The 23,550-nt window shown below is 35.4% G+C and overlaps 1 protein-coding gene across 5 annotated transcripts in view; it reads right to left on the reverse strand.

Moving 5' to 3' along the window:
• The window catches only part of ELP4 (elongator acetyltransferase complex subunit 4), a 276,336-nt gene that overhangs the window by 188,987 nt on the left and 63,799 nt on the right, over nucleotides 1-23,550 (reverse strand). For all 5 annotated transcript variants that reach the window (XM_054441507.2, XM_054441506.2, XM_063671022.1 and 2 more), the window contains exon 4: nucleotides 6,699-6,830. In XM_054441507.2, coding sequence (XP_054297482.1) covers nucleotides 6,699-6,830 — 132 coding nt within the window. The remainder of the gene's footprint in view (nucleotides 1-6,698; nucleotides 6,831-23,550) is intronic.

A 23,550-nucleotide genomic window follows, 5' to 3' on the forward strand; every position in this document is an offset into this window, starting at 1 on the left:
ATTAATGTTTCTAATTACAATATTAATGTGATAGAAATCTCAGATTTAGAATGAATCAAGGCAGAAAATTGATTTCATGCTGAGACAGTTTACATATAGAACACAAATAATTCACTAAAATGTAAAAATAAAATTGGAAGCTTTTCTCATTATAATTAAGTTATTAATTTAGAAATTAAAATTAGATGTAGTAGCTAAAATATTCATAAGGTAGCCATGAAAATTTTATTGCTGATGAAAAACTTTAATCTTTCAATTAAAAATGAAAATAAAAATATATTTTTACAGGAAAAAACAATTGTCCAAGTTTTTCTGCTCAAGACATATAACATTAACATATAATCAGATTTTGAAACACTGAAATCTTTTGAGGCCTAGAATTATAAAACGAAGACTTAGACATTTCCTCTAAAAAAGATAACTACATGCTGTAAATAAAATAATTATCATCTACAAAAAACTGTCATCAACTTGATAAAAATTGACACATTTAAAAATATCAAACTATTATCAATAACCAGTCAGCTTATTAGGTAAGAACATGTTGCTTTAGTTTTACATTATGAAAACTTCTAATTCATGTTCATAAACTACCTTTTGACTTTGTCATCTGTGGAAGTGAGTAAAATGAAATGGTTCATTAAAAATTTATGATGTTAAAAGGAAATGAACTTTGATGGGGGTACAGGAGGAAAACGGTAAAAAAAAAATACCGTACTCTACTTGTAGTATGTTACAAAGAAACAAAACTTTCAAAGAAAAGCTGCACCAAGAAAATCTAAATAAGACCTTTCCTTACCATTATTATTTCTTATTTCTCACTATAGCATACCAGACAGCAAGAATCCAAACAGTTTTTAAAACACTTTGATCCTCAGTTTAATCACTAGAATCTGGAGCTAATAATTATTTTACAAGGCTGTTGTGGGACTCTAATGTAATACTGGCAATGAATATTCTGTAGATTGTGAAGTAGTATGTAAATGTTATTCATTATTATTATTGTGTCATGATTCACTAGAGAATGAGAAGATCCATCACTGTGTTTTGTAATTACATTGCCTTATTGAAAAAATGGTATTTGTTGGTCATCTACACCTGTACACATCTACCACAGGACTGCTGCAGCTAAACCACTAAGATAGAAAGTCAATGTTTGATGAGAATTTAATATAATAAAGACTTAACACACTGCCATGAATTGCTGGAGTCATTGTAGGTCATGGTATTAGAGCTCTACAATACTGAGAAAATTAAGTCTCAGAATATACTGTCGGCTAGCAATTCATGGAGTTAGTCAGGAATAGTGGTTGATGATTATAAGATAGGGGAGAAGAAGGCATGTCCACCTCAGAGAGAATGAAAATCACATGGTGAAGGAAAGAGGGCTTTTTTAAAACTATACACTCTTCAATTCAAATGAAGCACTGTTTTATGCTTTACTGAACTATTGTTATTGATCTAGGTGTATATATTCTTGTCCACTTTTGCATTAGTAAGTGGTAATATGGCTACACCCTTAGGACCTGGTGACAACTTATTTTAAAAGGCATCTATGATAATCAATATACCTACTTTTGAACTATTTATTTAATCTTAAGCCACAATTATGTTAACTGCATTTTGTCCCAAGTAAAATAAAGAAAACACAGTGAAGTCTACAGCCAAACCACTCTGAATGTGCCCAATCTCATCTGATCTCACAAAACCCAGTGATATGGTTTGGTTCTGTGTCCCCACTCAAATCTAAACTCAAATTGTAATCCCCACATGTCGAGGAAGGATCCTGGTGGGAAGTGATTGGATCATGGGGGTGGTTTCCCCCATGCTGTTCTCCTGATAGTAAGGGAGTTCTCGGAGATCTGATGGTTTAAAAGTGGCAGTTTCCCCCGTGCTTTCTCTCCTGCTGCCATGTAAGATGTGCCTTGCTTCCCCTTCACCTTCTGCCATGATTGTAAGTTTCCCGAGGCCTCCATAGCTATGTGAAACTGTGAGACAATTAAACCTCTTTTGTTTGTAAATTACCCAGTCTCAGTGAGAATGAACTAATACAGCCAGGTTTTGTGTGTGTGTGTGAGTGTGTGTCTGTGTGTATTAAAATAAGAAGGCAAAGTAAAGCCTAGATTTATAAAGCAGATAATGATGAGTGATCATCAAAGCCTATCAGTCTTGACAAATCATCATATATAAAATTACCTTAACAGGCAAATATACATGCTAGTGACATTTCAAAGAAAAGCAAAGAAGCCAGAAGGTGATTCTACTTTCTAAATTGGATACAACTCACTGTAAATACAAGTAAACATAAACATGACCACTGACTGCATATTCAAAATAAGCTATCATTTTGTCTGTATTGATTAATGTGTCTTAGCTCAGTTTAATATTTAATCTACATACTATTCATTCCTTCATGCATCCAACAAATAATTACTGAGCACCTACTAAATGTCAGTAAAACAAAACAGTCAAAGTCCCTTTCTCTCATTGAGCTCACATTCTAGTAGGAGATAGATGATAATAATAAATTAGATATATGTTATCATCATTTAATGATAAGTGCCTTTAAGAAAAGTAAAGCAGTGAAAGAAGATGATAGAGAGTGGTTTTATTTCATCTACAGTGACAAAGGCAGTCACTTCTGGTAAAGTAATCTTTTAGTAGAGACCTAAGAAAATGAAAAAATAAATAATCTGGACAAGTTCATCATAAGAAGAGAACAATTTTCAAAACATTCAAGCTTTAAACCTTGAAAACTGACCACTAGGGCCGGGTTCAGTGGCTCATGCTTGTAATCCCAGCACTTCAGGAGGCCAAGGTGAGAGGATTGCTTGAAGCCAGGAGTTTGAGACCAGCCTGGGCAACACAGTGCGACCCTATCTCTACAAAAATATTAAACAATCAGCTGGGTGCTGTGGCACACACTTGTGGTCTCATATTTGTGAGGCTGAGGTGGGAAGATCACCTGAACCTGGGAGGTCAAGGTTGCAGTGAGTCATAATTGTGCCATTGCACTGTAGCCTGGGCGACAGAGCAAGATCCTATCTCAAAATAAATAAATAAATAAATAAATAGAAGAAAAGAAAAAAAAAGGAAAACTGTACTAAGTTTATTTGTTAATATGCAACCTTAATTAATAGATAACAAAGCCAATGGCAGGTACACCAGACTCTAAAAGGAAGAACAAAATTAGCACTACTCACTGGGGCAAGGATAGTATCTATGATTCGAATTTATAAAAAACAATGTATTTTTAAAGAAACAAATAATTTTTACCCCAACTGTATACAGCTTTCATAATAAGCAATAAGAGAAAAGGCTGGCCAGGTGCAGTGGCTCACACCTGTAATCCCAACACTTTCGGAGGCCAAGGTCAGTGGATCACGAGGTCAGGAGTTCAAGACCAGCCTTGCCAACACAGTGAAACCCATCTCTATTAAAAATACAAAAATTATCTGGGTGTGGTGGTGCACATCTGTAATCCCAGCTACTTGGCAGGCTGAGGCAGGAGAATAGCTTGAACCCGGGAGGCAGAGGTTGCGGTGAGCCGAGATCGTGCCACTGTATTCCAGCCTGGGTGACAGAGCAAGACTCTGTCTCAAAAAAAAAAAAAGAAAAAAAGAAAAAAAAAAAAGAGAAAAGGCTTAAAGCTTTAGTTACTTGCATTTTTGACAACAATTTCACTTGAGAATGCTAATTACCAATGAAAAGACCAAAACCAGTTGGGTGCAGTGGCTCACACCTGGAATCCCAGCACTTTGGGAGGCCAAGGCAGGCAGATCACCTGAGGTCAGGAGTTCGAGACCAGCCAACATGATGAAACTCCATCTCTATGAAAAATACAAAAGCTAGCCGGGCGTGGTGGTGAGCAACTATAGTCCCAGCTACTCGGGAGGCTGAGGCAGGAGAATCACTTGAACCTGGGAGGCGGAGGTTGCAGTGAGCTGAGATCGCGCCACTGTACTCTAGCCTCTAAACTTAAGAGTTTAGGTTCATTACTGACTCTTTCAGGACACAGCAATAGAAAAATTAGAATACAGTCACCATTAAGCCCAGTCACTTGAATGAATCTGCCAGAATCAAAGACATGAAGTTCTTTGCCATTAGGGTTCTCAAGTGCTAGTCCTATATTTCTAGTCTGTTTTGATTTCTATCACTTAACTCATATTTTTCTAAACAGACTAACATCTATTCTGGCCTCTTGCACCCAGTTCTCCTTCACATCCAAGCTAGGCTATACCTGGAACAACTTCTGATTACACAGAGCTTCCTTCTGTTTTTTAATACAAATGTATAGTATTTTACTGTTCAGACATACCATAATTTATTTAGCTAGTTGCTTACTGATAGACATTTAGGCTATTTTCAATCTCTTGCTGTTAAAAAAAATCTGCTGTATGAATAGCTCATGTGTATTTACTTCCACATTTGAGTAAATATATTCATGATGTATATATCCAAAAGAATCAAAGAATATATGTTTTTGTAATCGTGAAGGTTACTACCAAAATACTTTCTACAGAAGTTGTACCTTTTTACATTTTCACCAGCAAAGTATGAGTATCAGCTTCCCCCACCCTAGCTAATACAGTGTCTTACCAAGTTAGATCATTGTCAATTTGATAAGAGAAAAATAGCAGGACAGTGTAGTTTTCATTTGAATTTCTCTCATTAAAACTGAAATTGGGCATATGTTTTGTATGTTTAAGAGTCACTTACATTTCCTTTTCATATTTTTGCCCATTAAAAAAAATCAGTTGCAAAATTTTCCTTTTTCATTTTAAAAGTTATTTGTATATCAGGAAAATTTGTCCTTATTTTAAATTAATTTGAGTTGCAAATATTCTCTCTTAAATTTGTAGTTTGTTCACAGTCATTTAAATCACAGCTTGAAAATATTATTCAAATAGTTTCCACACTTAAATTAGAACAATATGTCATTGCTTAATATGCACCTATTATAACATGTTTTATATCTGGTACACAGATGATACTTAGTATTTGCTGACTGAATGAATAAATACATTTATCATTTTTATTGATTAAAAGAGCATTAGTGTAAGTGCTGGAGGTACAAGAGAAAATAAAACAAGCTCTCTGCCTCACAGAAAATTTTCTGTGTGGTGGAGGAGAGAGTTATACTACCAATTAAGTATAAAACAATGAGAAAGATGTATATATATATATATTTTTTGAGACGGAGTCCTGCTCTGTCGCCCAGGCTGGAGTGCAGTGGCACGATCTCGGCTCACTGCAACCTCCGCCTCCCAGGTTCAAGCAATTCTCTGCCTCAGCCTTCCGAGTAGCTGGTATTACAGGCGCCCGCCACCACGTCCAGCTAATTTTTGTGTATTTTTAGTAGAGACGGGGTTTTACCATCTTGGCTAGGCTGGTCTTGAACTCCTGACCTCATGATCCACCCGCCTCGGCCTCCCAAAGTGCTGGGATTACAGGCATGAGCCACTGCGCCCAACCCAGAGAAAGATGTATTTTAAAATATATGAAGTGCTACAGGGAAAAAAAGGAAAGCAGATAATTATGTATGGAAAGCCATAAGAGGTAGTAACATTGGAACTTGGGAGAAGGATGCATTGGTGAGTAAGAAAGTGAAAAAAGCATTACTAAAAGAAACACAAGCAATTTATAAGAAGCAATTCTCAAAAGATAGTTGAATGTAGTGTTTTATATACACAGGAGGAAGAGGCTAAAAAGGTAGGCTTGGATTAGATTGTACAGATTTTGTATACATACAATCCTAAATTTGTATTTCATATTGCAAGCTTATAATATCAAACAGGTTTCATCCCATATACTAACTTTCATTAGTGGTTGCGGCTACCCAGAACATTCCTGTAGAGAAGAATGCTAAGGCTGTGTCTGAGTTTGGCAGGACGGTATTAGAGGGTACTACAGTCTGCTATTTATTTAGAAGGGGGTAGTGAAAATAGGAAACCAAATGAGGCATTTGAAGTTAAAGGTATCATATACATATTTCTATCCTTGGGAAAGATAACACTGATGTCAGTGTGGAAGACTAGAGAAGGATGGACTAAGGAAACTATGTCTTATTCAGATTAGAATATTCCTTTCTTTTCTACTAGTATGCTAATATCTGATAGATGTTAAATAATGTAGTCTGAAAAGTGAATGAAGTGAACAATCAAATAAGGAAGCTAATAAATGAACCATGACATCATCAGGAAAAGCGTTTATGAGTTTTACTGGACAGATTTATTGGCATTTGTTTTGACTTCTCAGAAATTTTTCCTTCATTTCTTACCTATTCTGTCTGTTCTGAATAGATGACGTTACCAGATAGATGAGTTTGAAAATGTAATGATTGAAAATGTATAAGGATAAAAACAGTAATTCCAAAGAACCATCACTTACATTGAATATTTATAGGTAACCATACTGGATAGAAATGGCTTCATTAGTTCACTTACTCTGTCTTGCAACTCTAGAATAAAGCATTCTATATGGGCATTATGGAAGAAATGAAACAACCTATTTTGGAAAAATAAGTTACCATAGATTTCATTTGTAAGAAATACATCACCTTGACCAAACACTCTACAAATGAAACAGCTAATTCTTTAAATAAACAAATACACATATATAGGCATACCACAAGAGATTCTGTAAGATGAAAACAAATGCATTTGCAAATTTTAGAAAGAATTTGTATGTTTACTTGCCTCCATCTTGGGTAACAACTGGTAACGCCAAGCTATTTTCATCTTAATATTAGATTCTGGTGTTTTATGATTGTATACATCCTCATCAAATTCCTTTTTACATTTATCATCAAGTAATGGTGCTGGAAGTTCCTAAGAAAACAAAATGACACATAATTGAGATTCTGTGGTAAAATATGACAATTTTCTTAAACCATAATTTTAGCAACACTAGAAATTTCCAATGTATTGAAAATTCATGACTAACTGATTTAAATACAAATTCATAAAAATAGACATTTCTAAAACAGAGAAAACAAGTACAATACAAACATTAAGTTTAATTTTTTAGCAATAAACTGGAATTTAAAGAAAATATCCAAATTTCTATACTCACAAAAATCAACTGCCATTCTAACAAGAGGTTATACTCAATTCTCAAAATGTATCTGCTTAAAGCAAAGTCTGGAATTAGTACTTATGTATTCCATATAATTATTATTATGTTGGCCACAAGGTAAAAATAAAACATTTGCACAATCTGCTTACTGGTTTGTAATTTTAGAATTCAAAAAAGCAATTCACTAAAATAATGGGTGAAGTAACAACTAAGAATAATGACATTTATTTTACCTACATCAAATGCTAGCTTTGCATCTGCAAGCTTATGTCTCTTCTTTAACAATAATCTCTGATTAAATGAAGAGACAGTAAGTTCCAATTTATTAATTTTGGAAGGTGACCAGCTTCATAACTATAAAATACATAAAAAACTAGAAAACATTTTTGTTAAGCAGTACCATGGAAAGAATTCAAAGAAAACTGTATTTAAGTTTCTTGAAGAAGAAAAGCACATACAATAATTTTGTTTTATTTTCTATTAGAATCATAAAGATAATGTGGGAATCTGGATTAGTAAATATAATGTGTGCTATGTTATATATTAGTCTAAATTGCAACTTTTACTTTTCAAGATCAAATTTACTTATGCTTAGAATCATGACAACAAATCAGCTCAAAACACATTAACTGTTAATATATTTTACTCACCTTCTAAAAGACCTCAAAGTGAATTCACATTTTAATTAATGCTAGTCTTAGAAACTGGTTATATCATTTAAGCTGTGAATCTATCATTCCTAGCTAAGCATTAGTATCTTACAGTATAAAGTAACTTCATTTTCCAACGGAAATACGTATTTGTGAGAGTATAGTGTAAAACAGCATAGTGGTTATGAGTTCGAATTCGGCAACTAGAATGTCCAGTTCAAATCTTGACTTTGCACTAGTAGCTGTGTCTGTGTTACCACAGGACCTCTCTATGTCTCCATTCATCATCTAAAAAATGGAGGTAATAGTATTTACTTCTGGCTGCGCACAGTGGCTCACACCTATAATCCTAGCACTTTGGGAGGCCAAGGTGGGGGGATCACTTGAGTTCAGGAGTTTGAGACCAGTTTGGGCAACATGACAAAACTCCATCTCTACAAAAAATACAAAAAGATTAGCTGGGTGTGGTGGCACATGCCTGTAGTGCCAACTACTTAGGGGAGGATCGCTGGAACCCAGGAGGTTGAGGCTACAGTGAGCCAAGATCATGCCACTGCACTCCAGCCTGGGTGACAAAGCGAAACCCTGTCTCAACAACAACAACAACAACAACAACAACAAAAGTATTATTCACTTCAATGGGTTGTTGTAAGGAGTAAATAAGTTAAAAATGTAAAATACAGAGAATGATGTTTGCCACATATTAGGAATCCTACAAATGTTAGATTGTGAGAATTCAGTCAAACAATTGTCCTCAGAGCCACACATTTTGTATTGTCAATATTGGGCAACAAATTTAGTATAATGTATTTGGTTTAACATCTTTTTCAACCCCAGGGACACCTGGCAATAGTTGTAACAATGGTTACTCACAACTTAATAATAAAAACATTTGAAAAATAATTTATATCACACTATCCTCTTATTGTGGAAAATAGGCCAATTCTAAGAAATGCTCTTACATTAATGTGTACAATATTAGAGAAATAACCCTAAAATACTAGAGATTCGTTAATATATTTAACTTATCTAAACAAGATGAGACTATAAAATATAGGCAAGCATTTCCTCATTTATCTTATTAAATATGTATCTATTCCCATAATAGACATTTTACCATGTTAAAAACTTTTAATGTATCATGAAAATTATAATGATTCCAAGTTTAATACTGATAAAGCACTCATTTTCTTAAAGATGAAAATGTTCAAAAGATGTACAGAAAATACACTTTATCAATTAATGCCTATGTAAAGATATAAGGTTTCTTATATATACATATACATATATAAAGTTTCTTATATATACATATATAGGTTATAAGATTTATTATATATACATACATATATACATTATATACACATATATACACACACATATATATACACACACACACCTCCTGGGCTCAAGTGATCCTCCCACCTCAGCCTCCTGAGTAGACGGGACTACAGGCACATGCCACCATGCTTGGCTAATTTTTGCATTTTTTGTAGAGATCAGATTTCACCATGTTGCCCAGGTTGGTGTTGAACTCCTGAGCTCAAGCAATCTGCCTGCCTCGGCCTCCCAAAGTGCTGGATTACAGGCGTGAGCCACCGCTCCCAACCCTTTATATATTTTTTAAAGTGAAATAAAATTCACATAACATAAAAACATCATTTTAAGTAAAAAATTTGGTAATTTTTACTAATTCAGAGTTGTGTAACCATCACCACTATCTACCTTCATCAGTCCCCCAAAAGACTGCACACCCATTTAGAAATCACTCCACATTCCCCTTCTCTCCTGCCTCTGGCAACCACTAATCTTGTCTTTATGGATTAGTCATTCTGGACGTTTCCTATAAATGGAACCATACAATACGTGACCTTTTGTGTCTGGCTTCCTTCATTTAGAGTAATGTTTTCAATGTTCATCTATGTTGCACCATGTTTCAGTATTTCATTCTTTTTTATGGTCAAATACTATTCATTGTATGTATGTACCACACTGTTTAACTACTTATCACTTGACGTACATGGATCATTTCTATTCTTAAGTTATTATGAGTAATGCTGCTATAAATATTCACTCACAAACTTTTGTGTGAACATGTTTTCCACTGTCTTTGGTATATACCTAGCAGTGGAATTCCTGAGTCACAGGGTAATCTCATTTTTAACTATTTGAGGAACTGCCAAAATGTTTTCCACAGTGGCTGTACCATTTTACATTCCAACCAACAATGTATGTGGGTTCCATTTATTCTATATTCTTAGCAACCAATTGTTGTTATTATTATTAGTATTTTTAAATAGCTACCCAAGTGGGGATGAAGTGGTATCTCAATGCGGTTTGGATTTGCATTTTCCTAATGACAATGATACTGAGCATAACTTCATCTACTGGGTTGGCCATTTGTATATCTTCTTTAGAAATATGTCTATCATGGTTTTATCCTTTTTTTTTTTTTTTTTGAGACGGAGTCTCGCTCTGTCACCCAGGCTGGAGTGCAGTAGCTCCATCTCGGCTCGCTGCAAGCTCCACCTCTCGGGTTCATGCCATTCTCCGGTTCATGCCATTCTCCTGCCTCAGCCTCCTGAGTAGCTGGGACTACAGGCACCCACCACCACGCCTGGCTAATTTTTTGTATTTTTAGTGGAGACAGGGTTTCACCATGTTAGCCAGGATAGTTTCAATCTCCTGACCTTGTGATCCGCCCACCTTGGCCTCCCAAAGTGCTGGGATTACAGGCGTGAGCCACTGCACCTGGCCTTTATCCAATTTTTAAATTGTGCTGTTTATCTTTTTGTTGAGTTGTGAGACTCCTTTATTTATTTTAGATAGTAGACATTATCAAATATATTATTTGAAAATATTTTCTCCTTGGACACTGGAAGTGTCCTTTGATGGACCAAAGATCTTAATTTTGATGAAGCCCAATGATATTGTTTGGATGTATTCTCCATCCAAATCTCATACTGAAGTGTAATCCCCATTGTTGGAGGTGGGACCTGGTGGAAGGTGAACAGATTATGGGGGCGGATTGCTCATGAATGGTTTAGCATCATACCCCATGGTATTGTCCTTGCAATAATGAGTGAGTTCTGATGTTTAAAAGTATGAACCACCTCCCCGCTTGCTCTCCTGCTCCTGCTCCTGCCATGTGAGATGCCTGTTCTCAATTTGCCATCTGCTATGATTAGAAGCTTCCTGAGGCATCCTCAGAAGCATAAGCCACTATGCTTTCTGTACAGCTTGCAGACCTGTGAGCCAATTAAACCTCTTCATAAATTACCCACGCATTTCTTTATAACAATTTGAGAATGGCCTAATACACCCAACTTATCTGTTTCTTTCTTTTGCTGCTTGTGCTTCTGGTGTCATATTTAAGAAATTGTTGCCTAATCCGAAGTCATGAAGTTTTATACTTACGTTTTCTTCTAAGAATTTTAGTTCTTAAATTTAGCTCTTTGACACATTGAAAGTGAATTTTTATATACAGTGTGAGGTAGGGGTTCTTATATTTTTATAAGACTGAAGTATCAGTTATGTTGAAATTATTATTGAGTACCAATATATGCAAAGTCCTGGTCTAGTTTTTTGTGGACACAGCAGTCAACAAACTTAGTAACAATAACAAGAGTACATATATATATATATAGTACTTGCTCTATTCAGGGCAGTTCTAAGTGCTTTAGATATGTTAATTCAGTGTTCAATAATAAACTTATGAGGTAGGTACTATTATTATTGCCTTTTAGGTTGGTGCAAAAATAATTGCAGTTTTTGCCATTACTTTTAATACATAATGGGAAACTGAAACACAAAGAGGTTAAGTAACTTGTCCAAGGCCACAGAGCTAGTATAAAATGGAGCTGGGAATTTGAAGCCAGTTGGTAGTCTGATTCCAGAGTGTGTGCTCTTAACCACCATACTATATTGCTTCTATAATAAGCTTTTATTCTATTTATGGAGTAAAACAATAAACAAACAAATAATAAGTCACATGATAATAATGTATCATGAAAATTATAATGATTCCAAGTTTAACACTGATAAAGATGTTTTTTGTGGACAAGTGTAGAACTGGAGCAAGGTAAGAAGGCAAAGACTCCATTTTAATAAACTTAGTAAAGGATGGCCTCTCTGATAAGGTCAAAACTGATGGAGACAATTCTATATATAATTAGTTGAAATCCTATAAAATATACTACTATAAAACTTGTCACATAGATGTGGTATCATCTATATACAATTTATAATCTTTCAGAAATATATCTATGCTATCGCCCAGATCTTGACATAGCAGAAACAGCACTAATGTTAAGAGATTCAGGTATGTGAAGAATCCAAGAATCTGTAATTTAATCTTGCTTTATTCTTCAAATGTATATATGAGACTTATCGTACAGTAAAAAAGGAGTACATAAAAGAGGGACTAGATGATCTTTACTGTCCATATTTATATATAGCTCTCTCTTTTCTGAATTCCCATTTCACTTTCATCTGTGCCAAACATTTTGGTACTGGATCATATGCAGCTTGATATTCTTTGACATTTCATGTATGTATAATCTCATTTTCCAATAACAGCTATAAATTTCTTGACAGGTAGGGACTATATGGTAACGTATATATATTCTGACCTTGTTATAAAATGAGCACCATAAGAAGTACAAAGAAGATACTCAAGAGATGCTTAGTGAAATGAACCACAGAAACTTCCTGGAACAATCTTAGTGGGCCAATTTTGTGTTATTCTCAAGGGAATTAATACCATAGCTTTCTTTGGGCTCCTTATGTTTCATGTGCTAATCTTTCTCTGTCCCTATTATGTTGCAATTCTTTCTCAGTATAATGTGAGGTACATGTTTTCCATTTAATATGTTATTTGTTTTTTAATTATTACTATCATTTTTGAGACAGAGTCTCACTCTGTTGCCCAGGCTAGCGTGCAGTGGCATGATCTTGGCTCACTGCAACCTCAACCTCCTGGGCTCAAGCCATTCTCATGCCTCAGCTTCCTGAGCAGCTGGGATTACTGGTGTGCGCCACCAAGCCCAGCTAATTTTTACATTTTCTGTAGACATCGGATTTCACCATGTTGGCCAGGCTGGTCTTGAACTCCTGACCTCAAGTGATCTGCCCGCCTTGGCCTCCCAAAGTGTTGGGATTACAGGCATGAGCCACTGTGCCCAACCTTAATATGTTATTTTACTGCAAAATGTTGAACTTAAAGTTCATTTCATCATTTTGAAAAACATAAAAGTTTTTCAGCCGATATATCCTGGAATTTTTAAAAAATAATAATTTTTAAAAAACAATTTCAAACAATGCAGAGAAGTACAAAGAAGAATTAGTAATCAAGGAAATGTGCTTTAAAACCAGTTACTATTTCCCACCCATTATACAGGCAAGCAAACAAATGAAACATCTAAAAACATGAAAGTTGTTAAGAGACCAGAGAAACTGGAAGTCTTATTCACTGCTGGTGGGAAGTTAGGAGTTTACCAGTTTTACTACTGAAAAACCACTTTGGAGAGCAATTTGGAAAAATTTCAGCTGAAAATGTGCATATCCTACCAACTACTCCTGAATAAAAAAACTCATACACATGCCCCAAGAAGTAAAGAATCATCATTGAGCATTTTAATAACAATATAAATAATTATCTATAAATAGGAAATGGTTAATAAATTGTTATATAAACATATTATTAAAAAGAATAAGATTGATATGAAATAGAATGGAAAGATCTGGAAAATAATGTTGAATCAAAAAATCATGTGCAGTATAACATAAACAATATGATAGTTTATGCAAATTTTTAAAAATCCACAAAGCATATACAGAAACATATATGTTTTAAAAGTATATAAACAGTTTGGAAAGAAATACGTCAAATTTTGCATTATAGTTGAAGAATAGGAAGGAAAATAAAAGACTTCAACTATCAACTATGATGTTCTGTTGCTTTTATTACAAAAAATATTTGTGCATACATAAAACATGAATAACAAAATAATTCTGTTAATTATCAGTGGTGGTGTTAATTACACTACGGTATAAATATATTTAGTTTTTAAAGCTATCTTTAAAAAAGTAGAAAGCTAAAAAATTTTAAAAGCCAATATCCCCTGCGGATAATCATTGTAACATTAAGTAAGCAACATTTCCAGCTTACACTTACCCATAAATATGCTAGAAAAATACTACCATAACAATAGTATTACATAATATCAATAATTAAAATTAACACTTTATAGAAAAAACAAAAATAAAGTAAAATGGAAAGAACTAAAGAACTATTGAACTGATCAACAGTTCTTCAGTTCAAGAGATATTATTTCTTAACATGTTCTCCCCTAAGATAAATAACATGATTTTGGAGCACATTAATAAGTTGGCATTAGTATGCTCCTTTTTACACTTTTCAGCTTGCAACAAAATCAATTTCTCTTTCCTTTTCCCCTTCTACAAAACATGAGGAAATTAGCACTTACTTTCTCTTAACTCCTCTCCCTCAAATCTCGTTTTTATCCCCCCCTATTATTTCAGTACTGTTACGCTTTATAACGTTTTACATTCTAGTCTGTAACCAGACACAGAGTTACTTAGTTTAGGTTGTTTACATGGATTCATTCACCACTGGTCCTTTTAAAACAGATCCACCATTCTTGAGTTACCTTAGTTGATAACTGCATTTATTTAACAGTCAGGAAGGCACTAAGAATAGAGCAGTGAACAGAGTAAAGAAACTCTCTGCTTTCATGAAGTTATATTCTAGAAGGGCAGCGATAGGAACTTCTAAGAAAACAGAGGGAAAGAATACAGAGTAATGGGGAGAGGCATTACTTAAAATAGGGTAGTCAAAGGAAGCTCTCCCTGACAAGGTAGATAGATTATATTTTTGATTATTTTTTTCAAGAGAGATCATCGAGTTCTTTCATGTTTAAAAATATTTGGCCGGTCGCGGTGGCTCACGCCTGTAATCCCAGCACTTTGGGAGGCTGAGGCAGGTGGATCACGAGGTCAGGAGATTGAGATCAGCCTGACCAACATGGAGAAGCCCCGTCTCTACTAAAAATACAAAATTAGCCGGGCGTGGTGGCGGGCGCCTGTAGTCCCAGCTACTCGGGAGGCTGAGGCAGGAGAATGGTGTGAACCCAGGAGGCGGAGCTTCCAGTTAGCCGAGATTGTGCCACTGCACTCCAGCCTGGGCGACAGAGCGAGCGAGCCTCTGTCTCAAAAAAAAAAAAAAAAAAATTGTCTGGTATTAAAAATACTAGAGTAACACTTTGGTTGTGTATAATATTTTGTAATACTTTCATTTGCTTAGAAATAGGTGGCCAGTGCTCTACTGTCTTTAGACAAAGACCGATGCTGGAGAGAAGTCTGAAGACTTCTATCCTTGTAGATGACTTGCTTTTTCTGCATGAATTCTTGAAAAACTCTTCCTTCAACAACTTAAATGGGCTATATGTGTATCCATTGCTTTATATTACTCCTTCCCCAACACATGTAAACCGGATGCTTTCTTGAGCTGATTCTCCTTTTTCTTATTTCCAAGTAAAACTTTGTATTTCACATTTATTTTTCTGTTCCATATTAAAATAGAATATATCTTTGTTGATATAAATGTTAGATATATGTTTGACACTGGTAAAACTTAACGCAGTAAACAATTTATTGTTAGATGAGTATTTTCCCAGGAGTCAGGACCATCATTGACCAACAGAACATTCTGTGATGTTGAAGGTGTTCTATACCTGCACTGTCCAATACAGTAGCCACTATCTACTTAAATTTATTAAATAAAAAATTCCCCACATTGTAATCATATTCTCATGTAATGTTTTCTTTTTCCTTGAACTCCCGGGCTCAAGTGATCCTCCCACCACAGGCACACGCCACCATTCCTGGCTAATTTTTAAATTTTTTGTAGAGACAGGGTGTCGCTATGTTGCCCAGGCTGGTCTTGAAATCAAGCAATCCCTCCACCTCAGCCTCCCAAAGCTCTGGGATTACAGCCATGGCGATGGCTGTAATCATGCCTGGTCTTCTCACTTAATGTTTTAATCTCTTCTCTAACTTCAGTTCAACTATCATAAGCCTGTTACTGCTGCTACTTTATTGGGTAATGATGTTAAGTCAACTTGTACTTTTAATTATGCAATTATTCTTTTTATCTACTCACGTTTTATCATTCTATCTTCGTGATTTTATTTTCTTGAATTCATGTTCTTACTAAATTCCTCTATAAATCTCTTATGGAGGAATTTCCTTGTGTTCTTGGGTTATGTTTTCTTTCAGATTGATGTGTTTTTCTTCTAGTTAAAGCTTGACAAATGAATATTTTGATAGTCACTCATTATTCTGTAACTTCAGGTTATAAGAGGTTAGGCAAAACTAAGTGCAATCTTTTTTTTTTTTTTTAATAATACCCAGGCTCTTTATTCTCTTGTGAGATTTCATGAAATGTAGGTTCCTGTGTTACCCATCATTTGCCTTAGTGAGTATTCGGTTCCCATTCAGGAGGTGGTACATTATTAGGTCTTGGATTTTATCTCCAAATCTGTGTTGCATTGTGAAACATTTGTTTAAATTTGAGACAATTGGCCCTAATTAATTCTTAAGATTATCCTAATTAATTTCTGAATGTGACAGTGAAGTTTTGAACCACACCAAATGATGACAAACTCTATACTTTTATGGCATTAGGTTGGACCTTGACTTTTCTTGTTTTATTTGTCACAACTGATTTTTTTGGAGTATTTAAAATTATTTTTTGTTTCGTAATGTAGGAGAGACCTATGATCCATATCTGTTACTCTGATATCTTACCCTAAAATACCTAAAATGTAGTAATTCTTAAATATACTTTAGAAAAATTTTGAACGTGAAGAGTAGAGGAATAAATACTCATTACAGTACCATAAGGGAACTAACTGGACATTCTGTTTAGAACATTTTAACTATATAAAAACTGCCTACTTACTCATATTCATTGGTGGTCATTATTCTATCTCTGAATAAAATCTACAAATTGGCTGGGCGTGGTGGCTCATGCCTGTAATCCCAGTATTTTGGGAAGCCGAGGTGGGCATATCACCTGAGGTCAGGAATTTGAGACCAGCCTGCCCAACATGGCGAAACCCCGTCTCTAGTAAAAATACAAAAAAATACAAAAACTGGCAGGTGCGTGTAATCCCAGCTACTTGGGCAGCTGAGGCAGGAGAATTGCTTGAACCCGGGAGGTGGAGATTGCCGTGAGCTGAGATAATGCCACTGCACTCCAGCCTGGGCAACAAAAGCAAAACTGTCTCAAAAACAAAACAACAACAACAACAAAACAAAACAAAACAAAAAAATTATAAATTATAAGTTATTTTAAAGTTATCTTACATTCTTGATTCTCTATTATTTTCCCGCCTTTATATATAATAAATAAATCATAATAAAATCATATTAATGTTACTGCTAATAATAAAATCATATCAATATTTTTTATTGCCTTGTGGGGGCAGAATAAAACTTGTAGAATGTAAAGGAAAAGGTTTCCAGATTTTGATATTCTCAACCTTTCCTTTGCCCCACAGCCCTATCCTCAAGGTAGAGAACCACTAATTTTATTTCTGAAATAAGGAAGTAAACAAGTATTTTAATCAAATATTATAAATACTTAAATTTAATTAACTTATATCTAGCTTGCTTTTCATGTACAATTGTCTAAAACTTATTTTTCCCAATTGCCTTTTTCTGCATTTAAGAAAAGATCCTAGATACCAATTAAAACACTTTATGATCTAAATTAGTTTGTTAAACTCAGTTATAAAAACATATCAGCATTATTTATGAAACCATTGGTCTGGAAGTATGCTGTTCAACATTCTAGCTTCTAGCTATTAAAATTAAAATTTATATTAATTAAAATTAAATGAATGAAAAAGTTAATCTCAACTGCACTAGCCACATTTCAAAGTGCTTAACAGTCGAAAGTAGTTAATAGCTTCTCTATTGCATAGTTCTGGAATAGAACATTTCCAACACCACAGAAAATTCTGTTGGTCAGTTCTAGAATAGAAAATAGGAAATGTATTTATTTATTTACCTAACACTTTAAATTGTTTACTGTATGAAGTTTTACAACTGTCAATGACACACTTTTCACTTACATCAACCAGAATTTTGAAGAAGCATCACACTTAATTGTTTAAAATGAAAATTAGTTCATTAGTTTATTTTTATTATTATTATTTTTTGAGTTGGAGTCTTGCTGTGTGGCCCAGGCTGGAGTGCAGTGGCATAATCATAGCTCACCACATCTTTGAACTCTGGGGTTCAAGGAATCCTCTTGCCTCAAGTCTCCTGAGTAGCTGGGACCACATGCCGCACACCACCACACCTGGCTAATTATTTTCTTTTTAATCTTTTGTGGAGTTTATTATTTCTCTATTGTTAGAAATTTAGGTTGTTTGCAATCTAAAAATGCTACAACAAACGTGGTTTATAACATAAACATCCTTTGCATCTCAAATTTTTTTTCTATGAGATGTAGAAAACATGCAGAAAAGAATAGAGAATAATATAGCAAACATCACAGATTCTACCACATACACGGCTTTAACAAATCATAACAAGTGGCAACTTAGAAAACAAACCAGCAACTTCAGCAAGCAAGGAACAACAGTCGTGTGAAAACAGAAGGATTGGTTGAAAAATTTTTAAAGGAACCATGAAGATCTACAGATCCTTTACTTTTCCCTAAGAGTCAGGATTCTACCCACCCCCACCTCCACCAACTAACTGTGCAAGAGAAATGGAAAGTTCAAACAAGACAAACCTCAGAAGCTGGAGCACTGCTGAGGGAAGGGATGAGACATCACTTTGAAGATAGGATAATTTCTTGAAAGTCTTCATATAGAGGGGTGAAAGGACTTCCTCTTCCCTTCCACTGTCCCCCACCCCGCCCCCACCACAGTTGCCTCCCACTGCTAAGGCTTTCAGAAGGGCAGAAGCCATCCTTTAACAGAACAGTCAAGAGATGGGAGACTGAAGGATTCCTCCCAGGAAAACCCGGCAAAATTAAGAGAAAAACCCTTTAAAGAGATGCTATTTTACACAAGCTCACAGTAAACCTACTAGTTCATAAGTTTCACGCCCAAACACACAGCACTTACAATTAGTTTTTTGGTCCCTCACTCTTGAATATGAATGGACAGAGAAGAATCACTAGATATTTGAGAAAAGCATCTAATATGAAATTCAAGGACTAAAACAAATGAGCAGAAAATAAAAACAATGCCAGGAGCAGAAAAAGTCTAAAAATAAACAGTAATATTTATTGTAAAAGATGTGTGCATAAAAAAAAGAGAATAATAATTTGGTAAAACGAAAACATCTGGAAAAAAACAGTGTGCAGAAATTAAAAATGTAATAGCAGATTTGCGAAAAAAATAATCAGAACTGCCAGATCAATGTGGTCAAATCTCTCAGAATAAAAGATCGATAATGATGATAGCAATGCTAATTTAAAAAATATAGTTAGTATGTTTTAAAGTGCTTTCTGCCAGGTGCTATTCTAAGCACCATAGAAAATTAACATATTTAATCCTCAAATCAATCCTAAGAATTAAACCCATTTTATATAGATGAAGACACTGAAACACAAAGGTTAATTAACTTGTCCAAAGTCGCAAAGTAATTAAGTAGCAGACCCAGGACTTGAGTTTGGAAAGTCTTGCTCTGTAGCTCACCTCTTCACCACCATCCTATATGACTTTCTAAAGACATAGAAAATGGCCAAGTGTGGTGGCTCACACCTGTAATCCCAGCACTTTGGGAGGCTAGGGCAGAAGGCTCACCTGAGGCCAGAAGTTTAAGACCAGCCTGGGCAAAATAGTGAGATGCTTTCTCTACAAAAAAATAAAAGAATTAACCAGGGATGGTGGGGCATGCCTGTAGTCCCAGCTACTCGGAAGGCAGAGTGGGAGCATTGCTTGAGGCCAGGGGATGGAAGATGTAGTAAGCCATGATCATACCAGTGCATTCTAGCCTGGGTGACAGAGCGAGAACCTGTCTCAAAAGAAAGAAAGAAAAAAAAAAAGAACATGAGAGAAAAAAGAAAACATTTAGAGGAACAGTTTAGGAGGTTGACACCCTGAAATAGGGTATTTTAGATTTTAAAATTCTACTGAGTATATAAACTCTGAATGGAAGTAGACCTGCAACAAGGCACATAATTCTGACATTTTAGAACAAGAAGGAATACAGAGAAAATCTAAATAGCTTCTTCAGGTTGGGTGTGAACACGTCAGGAACATGAATGGCATCAAACTTTATAATAGTAACAATGGACTGCTGTGAGACAAAGTTATTTCTAATCTAGAATTGTATGTTCAGCAACACTAATGTTAAATTTGAGAGTGGAATTAAGACATTAACAGACATGCAAAATTTAAAACATCTCTACCACCTCATTCCTCCCTTCTACCCCCATTCACTCTCAAGTTATTAGAGAATGTATAGCACCAAAACAAGGGATGAACTAATACATATAAACACTAGAGATCCAGGAAACAAGACATCTTACACAGAAGCAAGGTCAAGGCAGTTGCTAGAATGATAAAGGAAAGTGCCAGAATAACAGCTGTGTAGACAGTCTAGGAAGCAAGCTGTCCATTTGGAGTTGGAGTATGGAGGATTTCAAGGGTTTCATACTTACATACATTAAAGAGGAGTTTGAAAACTTTAGTGGAAAGTTTTCGGATGAATTCATAATTCATACAGATAAAAAATGAGGCAATTGTTACCTCTAGAAAAAACAATAGGTGTATCAGAAAGGAGAAATATTTGACTGAATAAGAAATTATCATCATGTACACACTTAATACTGACTTAACTAGGGAAGAAGAATTAAATATACTGAAAGAGAAAATAAAGAAAGTGATAGACCAGCCTTGGCAACATGGTAAAACCCCGACTCTACAAAAAATATTAATACGAAAATTAGCCAGGGGTGGTGGCGCTCACCTAATAGTTTCAGCTACTTGGGAGGCTGAGGTGGGAAGATCTCTTGAGCCCTGGAGGCAGGGGCTGCAGTGAGCCAAGATTGTGCCACTGCACTCCAGCCTGGGTGACAGAGCAAGACCCTGTCTCAAAAACAAACAAAAGAAGAAAGTGATATAGGGAAAGAGAAAAAGCAAGAGAGAGAGCAATAGAGACAGCATGTGCGAGAGACAGCGAGAGAATGTGTGGTGTATGGTGTGTGAATGGTATTATATGAGAGCTGAACCTTTGTATTTTGTGCAATGACAGTAATAGACATAAAAATTGGAAGGAAAAGGCAGTACAGAAATAAAAAGTCAAATAAATGTCACAAGAATAAACTGATAGTAGTCTATGTATAACCCACCAACACCAAACTTACTTTTACATTAATATTAAAAAGAACACCTACTATTAATATTAGATTCTTTAGAAAACGACCTTCTATTTCACAGTATTAAGTTATCAAGTCTCAAAGAGTATACTAAATTTCTTCCATGGAAAAGTGGTTCAAATATTTCTTTTTCCATGAAGTAGTATGCTTCTAAAACCAATCAGACTGGAAGAACAATTGGTGTTTGGGGCAAAGATAGTTCATTTGGAATATCTGTATTTGATGATGAATATCCAACCCAAGAGGCCTTCTCTGAAGTGGGAGTTATAACACCACAGGAAAGAAATCACACAGAAAAAATAGCAACCTCTCTAGCCTGCTTACCTCCATCCATTAACTTTGATATTTCTTTTTGCAAAGTGAAGGGGCATATTGCATTCACTATAAAATTCAACACCACAAAAAGCACATGACTTCTTTTTTTTTCTAGTTGTTTTATATTATTTTTATTTATTTATTTTTTATACTTTAAGTTCTAGGGTACAGGTGCACAATGTGCAGGTTTGTTACATACGTACACATGTGCCATGTTGGTGTGCTGGACCTGCTAACTCGTCATTTACATTAGGTATATCTCCTAACGCTATCCCTCCCCCCTCCCCCCACCCCACCACAGGCCCCAGTGTGTGATGTTCCCCACTCTGTGTCCAAGTGTTCTCAATGTTCAGTTCCACCTATGAGTGAGAAAATGTGGTGTTTGGTTTTCTGTCCTTGCGATTGTTTGCTCAGAATGATGGTTTCCAGCTTCATCCATGTCCCTACAAATGACATGAACTCATCCTTTTTTATGGCTGCATAGTATTCCATTGTGTATATGTGCCTCATTTTCTTAATCCAGTCTATCATTGATGGACATCTGGGTTGGTTCCAAGTCTTTGCTATTGTGAATAGTGCCACAATTAACATATGTGTGCATGTGTCTTTATAGCAGCATGATTTATAATCCTTTGGGCATATACCCAGTAATGGGATGGCTGGGTCAAACGGTATTTCTAGTTCTAGATCCTTGAGGAATCGCCACACTGTCTTCCACAATGGCTGAACTAGTTTACACTCCCACCAACAGTATAAAAGTGTTCCCATGTCTCCACATCCTCTCCAGCACCTGATATTTCCTGACTTTTTAATGATCACCATTCTAACTGGTATGAGATGGTAACTCATTGTGGTTTTGATTTGCATTTCTCTGATGGCCAGTGATGATGAGCATTTTTTCATGTGTCTGTTGGTTGCATAAATGTCTTCTTTTGAGAGGTGTCTGTTCTTATCCTTCGCCCACTTTTTGATGGCGTTGATTTTTTCTGTAAATTTGTTTAAGCTCTTTGTAGATTCTGGATATTAGCCCTTTGTCAGATGGGTAGATGGTAAAAATTTTCTCCCATTCTGTAGGTGGCCTGTTCACTGTGATGGTAGTTTCTTTTGCTGTGCAGAAGCTCTTTAGTTTAATTAGGTCCCATTTGCCAATTTTGGCTTTTGTTGTCATTGCTTTTGGTGTTTTAGTCATGAAGTCCTTGCCCATGCCTATGTCCTGAATGGTATTGCCTAGGTTTTCTTCTAGGGTTTTTATGGTTTTAGGTCTAACATTTAAGTCTTTAATCCATCTTGAATTAATTTTTGTATAAGGTGTAAGGAAGGGATCCAGTTTCAGCTTTCTACATATGGCTAGCCAGTTTTCCCAGCACCATTTATTAAACAGGGAATCCTTTCCCCATTTCTTGTTTTTGTCAGGTTTGTCAAAGATCAGATGGTTGTAGATGTGTGATATTATTTCTGAGGGCTCTGTTCTGTTCCATTGGTCTATATCTCTGTTTTGGTACCAGTACCATGCTCTTTTGGTTACTGTAGCCTTGTAGTATAGTTTGAATTCAGGTAGTGTGATGCCCCCAGCTTTGTTCTTTGGCTTAGGATTGTCTTGGCAAAGCGGGTTCTTTTTTGGTTCCATATGAACTTTAAAGTAGTTTTTTCTCCTTTTGTGAAGAAAGTCATTGGTAGCTTGATGGGGATGGCATTGAATCTATGAATTACCTTGGGCAGTATAGTCATTTTCACAAGATTGATTCTTCCTACCCATGAGCATGGAATGTTCTTCCATTTCTTTGTATCCTCTTTTATTTCATTGAGCAGTGGTTTGTAGTTCTCCTTGAAGAGGTCCTTCACATCCCTTGTAAGTTGGATTTCTAGGTATTTTATTCTCTTTGAAGCAATTGTGAATGGGAGTTCACTCATGATTTGGCTCTCTGTCTGTCTGTTATTGGTGTATAGGAATGCTTGTGATTTTTGCACATTGATTTTGTATCCCGAGACTTTGCTAAAGTTGCTTATCAGCTTAAGATTTTGGGCTGAGACGATGGGGTTTTCTAAATATACAATCACGTCATCTGCAAACAGGGACAATTTGAC

Source organism: Pongo pygmaeus, chromosome 9, assembly GCF_028885625.2.
Source record: "Pongo pygmaeus isolate AG05252 chromosome 9, NHGRI_mPonPyg2-v2.0_pri, whole genome shotgun sequence".
NCBI classification, from domain to species: domain Eukaryota; kingdom Metazoa; phylum Chordata; class Mammalia; order Primates; family Hominidae; genus Pongo; species Pongo pygmaeus.